The sequence below is a fragment of the Microtus oregoni genome, unplaced genomic scaffold (genome assembly GCF_018167655.1).
Source record: "Microtus oregoni isolate MIOR12 unplaced genomic scaffold, Mior012 000124F_ref0000388, whole genome shotgun sequence".
NCBI lineage: Eukaryota > Metazoa > Chordata > Mammalia > Rodentia > Cricetidae > Microtus > Microtus oregoni.
The window spans coordinates 1,603,093-1,611,128 of record NW_024544756.1 but is presented as its reverse complement, the minus strand read 5'-3'; the positions used below and the strand labels follow the sequence as shown (position 1 = coordinate 1,611,128).

At 41.5% G+C, this 8,036-nt stretch overlaps 1 protein-coding gene across 6 annotated transcripts in view; it reads right to left on the bottom strand.

Annotated features, from left to right (window-relative positions):
- Nucleotides 1–914: 914 nt before the first annotated feature.
- LOC121444429 (FERM and PDZ domain-containing protein 4) overlaps nucleotides 915–8,036 on the bottom strand; it is a 648,345-nt gene continuing 641,223 nt past the window's right edge. For 5 of the 6 annotated variants that reach the window (XM_041646236.1, XM_041646237.1, XM_041646234.1 and 2 more), the window contains 2 exons: nucleotides 6,417–7,706; nucleotides 915–4,842 (listed from right to left, as the gene is read on the bottom strand). In XM_041646236.1, coding sequence (XP_041502170.1) covers nucleotides 3,521–4,842; nucleotides 6,417–7,706 — 2,612 coding nt within the window. In that variant the 3' untranslated portion in view covers nucleotides 915–3,520. Of the gene's footprint in view, nucleotides 4,848–6,416; nucleotides 7,707–8,036 lie in introns of all 6 variants that reach the window. The other variant, XM_041646240.1, reaches the window with a different exon arrangement.

The window sequence follows — 8,036 nt, the reverse complement described above, 5'->3', positions numbered from 1 at the left end:
GAAAGATGGAGTTCTTAGCAAAAGGAATCAAACTCTTGTATTGATATTGTACCTGGTGGTTTCAAAACTTATTTTCAGCCTCTCTTTTCTGGAAAATATTTGCCTGTATCATTGGATTCATTCCTGTTGAACAGAAAGTTGGTGGCATTTGTGTTAACTTTGACACCCAAAGAAACTGTATAAATTGTGGATCTCACTAATGCTTCAATTGTTTTTCATGTGACATGTCTCCCTCTCATGCCAACTATGTGCCTTGTGATAAATCCATTTGCATAAGTATGAGGGAATTGGGGTCCAAGTGCTCAGACCACTTCTGAGTTCAAAGTTAGACTCAGAAGAATGAAGACCCCGAAATGTATATAGAAACTGGTGATGGGGGAAAGAGACAGCAATTGTGGATAATGTCTTTGGCAGCCGGGTTCGTCAAGGATTTTCGTTTTCATTACCATTCATTTCTCTAACGCTTGTTTAATGATGTGGAGAAATTGTTCATTTCTGATATGAGAAGTGGCATGTGTTTACAACTTCTTATTCCCAGAAGATTCTTACTGAGATATTTATGGATTAAACAATATGATGTCTGGGATTTGCTTCTAAATCATACAGGGAGGAAGGAGATGAGTAGAAATGGAGAAAGCAAAACTGGTCAGGAGGTGATGGGCAATGAGTCCCCAGTTGGTTCCTTGTATAATTGTGTGCAACCTTGCACACATTTGTACCTTTTAAAAGGACTGCCTAATAAAAGTGGTGGGGTATATACTTGGGAAAACAGGCTAGACACTGAAAGGCAACAAACTTCAGTGCCAGGTAGCTCTGCTCTCCAGTTCCATGCTCTTCAGACTTTAATGACTGTAACTCTACCTGTGACCGGATTTTTGCATATATGCACCAGGCTCATTTGTTTGATTATTTATTTCTTTATTTATTTAAAATTATGTACATATACCACTGTACTATTAGCCATTAGAAAACATACACAAACATAAAAAACTAGATAAAAATAAACACAAGTATCATTCTAGTATGTTCTTCCTATATGCTAATGGACCTGGGCTTCAGGGAGAAGCCCCATGCTTAGTGAAAGGAAGGGGGCCTTTTGAGACTTTTGAATAGTAAAGACTGTTTAGGAGAACAGAAACTTACTTGAGTAGCCACAGGAAATATGAGATTGACTAGAAAGACCCAGAGCTATTTCCCTGAGGCTTCTCAAAGAACCACAATGGACTAGGAAGTTGTTCTAGCTAGATTTGCAATTTGAGAAAGAACCATCATTTCCTTGTAAGCTTCTTTTCAGTATATGCACTACACATAATGTGTTCTGCACACAGTCAGGATACAATATGCATAGAAAACAAACATCCTCCACATAGTATCTTGGGCAATATATGTAACACAACAATCATGATAATTATAATATCTAACATTGAATACTTATTCTCCATCAGATATTGTGGAAAGAACTTTACAATACACAATTTTACTTAAAACTTGTGAAAACCCTATGGAAATAGATCTCATTACTGAAGTCCATTTCACAATAAGGAAATCAAGACTGCAAAAAAGATAGCTTTCTGGAGATGAAAGTGCTAGCGAATAGCAGGACCGAAATTTAAATCAAGATGTTTCAGATCCCAAGCCCCACATTTCATAACTTCTAAACCATAATGCCACCAGAAGGAACTAATATAGTGTCCAAACCAAGAGATCATATAGATGATTAAATGAGATAATACATGTGATAGTGTTTAGCACATTGTCTGACACAGAGCACACGTCCTATTATTGTTTGTATTATAGTACACAGAATATTTACTACAATTTTCCACAGTAAACACCACTAAAGTCTCTCAATAGCAAAACACCAAATATTTAGAATCGTAATGAAATGTTTTATTATTTAATCAAACATTATTTATAATAACACATGTCTGAACTCCTTTCATTGATTACAATCTATAAATCTGTGGTGTGGCTTTTGCTGAGTCGCTGTGGACCTTGCTAGGCCTCCTGCACGGCAGGCTAGAAAAATGGGAAATATTGGTTCTTGCTATACTACTCTTATTCTAAGAAGCCATTTACATAAATAGAATGTGGAGAGCTTGACTACGGAGTGATCCAGGAACTACATATGTACATATCAATTTAACTTATGATCAAAGAGTTTGCCTTCTTTTGTTTTGATCCAAATATAGTTTTAGAGAGATGATAGTTGAGAACACACCTTTGTATTCCCGTAGTTTCACTTGAAATGATCCAAATTTGCCATGTTTCTGTTCCGATTTCATATTTCTATCAGCCAAATGAAGTATTCATAAAAGAAATACTACGTTTTGAATCATGGTTTCAATGATCAGAGTAGTCATCTCTCCTTGATTTACTGGAACATCCTAGATTTGAACTTTTGTCTCAGTAGTAGTAGGCTGTCCTTCCATGGTTTGTGTCTAGCCATAGCTCCAATAAGGTAGGTGCCACAGGAAGCTCTTAGAGCCGAGGGCTGGGAGCTGAAGGCTAAGATGTGCTTCGCAGGTGCTGGTGTGTGGTCTGATTTACAATACCGGGTCTGTACTTTTTGTGATGATTATGTCTTCTGTTTTGTGTAATTCTATGAATATTTTACTAGGTGCTCTCTAAAGGAAGTCATAAGCTTCATGGTTGAATCGGAAGAAAAGAATGCCTTTGGTTTATGTATTTTGACGTTGAGTCAAAGCAGATCTCTCTTTTTCACTAAACAATTTAATTTTGGCCTTACTAATTCCGTTTATTTTATGCAATTAGATAAGCCATACCTTTAGCTACTGCTTAGGATCCTGCCTATTGTTTCCTCTGTTCTTCTGTTTGGGGAAGTTTTAAAGTCTAGAAATACTGTAAAGAGCATTTATGTTGACACAATGGAATCTGCCCCACCCCCTGCCCATCTGCAGCATAAACCAAAATTAAATATGTGGGAATTCTTGGAAGAAAGCATCCAATAACAAAACACTATGAGCAAAAGTTAATTTATTATAGATATTTTCTAATAATTCATAATAGCTTCTTGAATTTTAAATATCCTTTTGCTAGTTCCAATGCTTAAAATCATAACTTTTAAAACACAAGAACTATTTTATATACATTTTGATTTCTTTTCTATTTTTTCTTGTGATTTTTACTTCTAAATATGAATGATAGGGTCTCTAAGTATCCACTTGGAAGGAGAGGGAATAGGATTCATTGTTTTCCTCTAATATGGTAGAATTTAAAATTTCACATCATATGCCTGGAGTTTTGACTATATGAAAAATAGCCAAATGCCATCATTTTCTCATATATTCCTTTTACATGTAATATATGTATAATATAAACAGAATACATCTGATTGGGACATTTCAACATTTCATCAATGTAACTTCTATCTCCTATTTTATATAAAATAACAAAATATACAGAGAGAAGAAAGGATACATCTGTTCATTGTACACAGAAAGTAAAGAAAAGTTCATGTATGGCTTTGCAAAGGTAGATTATGATGTGACTTTCATATTTATTTATTTAAAAGCATCTTGAGAGAACGTGTTAGTGTGCTTACAAGAGCGGCCATGGTGGTTGAATGTCGCATCGATAGTCCAATACTAGGATCCCCAGTGGTCTTGCCAGTGGCTGCCTCAGCAGCTTTCAGGAGACAAATATAGTTTATGACCACTTCATCAATCTTCGCTACAATTTCCTGCCGCTGTGTTTCAGAGTTCACGACTTTCACCAACCGCATACAAGCTTCTGTTAGGCAACAGAGCACTTGAAAACTGGAACTCATAGCTAAAAGCATCTCTTCCGGGCTTTTCTCGGCCATTGCCATTTTTCTACAGGCACTTCCCAACTGTCTGGACTCAATGGATAACAGTTGCTTATACTGAGAAAGTGTAAGGTCGTATGCTTCAGGGCGTGATTCCTCCCTCTTCGCCTTGGTTGCCCTGACAAGGCAGAGCAGCTCATTGGCATCATTCTGGGCTTCAAGGAACCCATCGGGCATTCCATATGTGCTAGCCTTTAGGGCATTTATTCTTGCAATTTGGGCATCAAACGCCAGACTGCTGAAGTCCAAGTCATCTGGGCCACTGGAGTCTTCTGTCCAGACCTTCAGCATTGGCCCCCTCAACAGTTCTCCTTGTTTCTGCAGTCCAATACCCAGAGATGACTTGCTTGGTTCCTGCATGGCTTGAGTTATCTGTGGTCGATAGAGGCAAGAGACCTGAAGGGAGGTCTCTTCCTCCTCTTCCTCCTCATCCCCATCTTCATCCTGCCCTTGGTTCAGAAAACAGTAGCTGAAGGGTCCTCGGCATCTCCAGTTGCTGCCCTCCAGCTTCCGCAAGGGTAGGGTCCTATACAGCTTTGAGTCTTTATGAGACACTGGGGACCTTTTGTGAAATTTTCCCTCAGAGATAAAGTGCATCGAGCTTTGGGAAAAACTTTTGGTGAGCTTCTTCCCCAGGGGGAGTTCCGTTCGTCTTTCTGAACTGGCCTCATGTGCTTCTGTGATACCTGGATACTTCAAGCTGACTGCACCCTTGGTTCTCTCTTGGAAGGTCTCCAAACCTACGGGTCCTGAGAGGACACTGCTGCTTTGTCTGAGTGCCCTCTGGCTGGGGGGTGTCCTGAGGCTCCCCCCTCTCAGATCCGCTGGCCACCAGCTCACAGCCTCTCCAAATGCCTGGTTTGCTTGGGAGAAATCATTAGGGTCTTGATTTGGGCTTGGCACCTTTGATTCCAAGTGAATATTTGATGGTAGCAGGATGGGATCAGCTTCAGGGTGTTGAGACCAAGCTGAAGGCATGCCTCCTTGTCTCTCCTTCCCAGGCTCTGTCAAAGCTACACTAGGGGTAGTAGAAAAACAGAGAGGGTCGTTAAGCATTCCCTGGGTGAACATTTTCACTGCTGCTTTATTCGATAGCTGTTATTTTTCAAGGGTCCATTTTAAAAGAGCTGCCATGTGTCAGGGCTACCCCGCTTCCCAAAGATTCCTCCCTGACTTCACATTACAGCTTCTGATGTCAACATATGGCAAGAACTAGTGAAGTCTATTACTCCTGGACCTACTGGCCCAGATGAACTTGTCTAGAAATCTGAAACATTTGTATAGAGACAATTGCATTTCATGAATTTTCTTGCTCATGGTATGTACCTATGAAAGGTTAGACATATAGTTAGTAAATAAACATTACACTGCATATATTATTCCAACAAAATTGAGATTGAGATATTTAAGTTCCATCTTAAGGGAGTTGGCTTAATTGTGGCACAGGTTACCATTTTTAAGTGTCCAAATTGAATTCTTGCTAATTAATTCAGCTATACCTGTTTTAAAGGGACAGCATGAGTTGTGACATTTGCTTGGTATAGCGCTTAAGGTCAAGACACTAGACAAGTTACTCAACTTCCATAGAAAAAAGAAGCGGTCATGTGAAGAAGAGCAAGAGGTAATGGAGGAAAAGGTTCTCTGCAAGCCATGGAGGGTTAAAGGGCACTGTTTGTATGATTTAGAGGTGACCATGCTGCTAGACAATAAGTTGGGTAACATTCACAGTCAACTTTCCCAAGGCAGCCAAAGCTAACAGTGAGTTTGGGGGAGAACTAGAAAATCTTCTGAAGACTCTTAAGGATATTATTTTAAAGGTAGAACTAGAAATCAACCTGTATGAGATCTCAGTAACCTTTACTGGCCACTACGGGAAAAACACTAGTGTCAGAACGGGAAACATTAAGAGCTTCTACTTGGGTCACCTGATGACCAACCAAATAGGCCAGGAAGAGGGTGAGCCTGCTGGGTGGTCGGTTAGGGTGGACACAAGAAGTGTCTGTGTTATTAATTCTACTTGATATAGATTTAATTTGAGGGGCTCGTCATAACCCTTTATATTCTTCCCAACACTGATGTCCATAAAAGACATGAGACTGTTACTTTAGGGAAGGTGTTCCCTAAGGGTGAGAGAAGAATCTATGACTCTGCTGAGACACAGAGAATCTTGACAAACCTCCAGCCTCCCTCCATGTCTGCTCTATATCCTTCCCTAAACAACACAACAGCAAGACTAGAAAGGGGTTATCTCAGCAAGAAGGAAATGAAAGTGCCATGTGACCTTAAGCAATACTATGTTGTAGGCGGGAGTCATATGGGGACCTCTACACTAAGAACTCAGAACAGAATTTATGACTTCATCAAATCCTAAAGTAAGAGCAAAGCAAGATTATTATGAGAAAACCCTATTTCCCACATTGTTCCAGATTGAGAAGTCACTATTTATTGCCAATGAGTCAATGATTGCTTCTTAACAGCTCTGTGGCCTCTTTTCTACCTTTTACTCTATACTTTTAGGTTTGTTGTAAATAAGGTTCCCTGTGTTCCTGGCACATAAAATAAAACACTAAATCCATCATTGCTGTACCTGTGGTTTCCTTAATCTTGGGCAATCGATGGCATCCATCTCTCAAAGTGCCAAACAGGGGGTCGGCATTAATGGCTGTGTGCAGAGCAGGCACTGACATGCGCGGGCACATTCCTTCTGTCTGTGGGTGTAATTCCTTGAAGGTGGCTCCATGGTTGGGATGGCCAGGGACTCTCTCATCCGGTGAAATATAACTCCCTCCTTTCCCAGAAGCATCTGGAATCAGGTGCTTGGCCATGGAGGGGCAGAGGGGCGATTCCACAGGAGTGGCACAGGTACTACTACTGCTGCCTGGGCCACAGCCTGTGTCCACTGAAGAGCCTTGAGAGCTCTGTAGAGAAAAATGGCCCTCACTCTGCAAGGATGACATCCGCTTGGCCAAATGGTAGTCACAAAGGCGGGCCACGCTATCTTCAGCCTCAGGAAGCTTAGTGGCATGGTCACAAGGGGGCGAATCAGCATCTTCAGGGTTTTCTAAGTCTTTGGCTGAGGCCACGCAGGCCATGTCTGTTAGGAAGCGGTCCCCTTGGTCAAGTCCTGAACTGTCATCAGCCTCTCCTTCCACAGCACCCTCATCCTTCCCTTCGGCCTCCCTGTTTCCCAAACCCGGACCTCTGGGAAAAGTTTTCATGGCTGGTGCTTCCACGCCGCTTTTCTCTACCACTCCACTATCAGAGGCCACATACCATCTTTGGCTGTCCTTGCGAAAGGCAGTTCTCTCCAGGTTAAAAGTGCTGAGGTGTGGACTGTCTCTCGAAGACACAGTGCCAACTTTGCCTTTGGTGTCCTCCTCCATCTCTGCCATTTTGGTTCCTTGCTGCTTTTTTCCTGGCACATTCCCACTCAGGGAGGCTTTGCCCTCTCCCTCAGCAAGTTTGCTTTTCCTTTTGCTGGTACAGGAATATGTCACTGACCCCATATGCAGTTTGCTAAAATAGTCCGTGACCGACTTGGTCTCCATGGTTTCTGGCTCCATTTCCATGTGGTCTGTATGAAGAATCTGCTTGGAAGGCACAACTTTGGGTGGGAGGTCGGTTGCTGGGCGAGCAGCCAGGCCATGGGAGGACTTTGGAGGCAAGCCCACTGAGGGGACCTTGGAGGTGGGGAACTCTGTCTGCTCTTCTGCCAGAGGGTGATAGCCTTCGTGAGTGGCCAAGAACATGCGGGAGAGACTTTCCGACTGCTTCTGGGCTGCGGCTAGCTCAGAACCCTCTGTCATTTCAGAAGAATTAGTCTCATTGCCCGAGTCTGATGAAGACTCAGGGCTATAAGCCCGCAAGATGGCTACACCTGTATGCCATAAAAAACAAGAAGCAGTTAATGGCTGGAGCAGAGGCACCTAGAGACATGCAAGAAAATGTGACTCATTATTATTACAAAAATGAAAGCAAACAACCACAATGACCAAAATAACAAAATAAAAAAAAAGCAAGATGTTTTTCCCTTTTCAATAAGGACTCTGATTTTATTGCACAGTTGTTCCAGAGAAGGGGAGGGGCACCGTAATTTATTTTTAAATTAGCAACAAAGGAAATCACCTAACACAAAACCCCCATGATGATATATTTACGGATCAGCATATTTATGGAATGGGACATGTATGAAATGGAAAACATCACA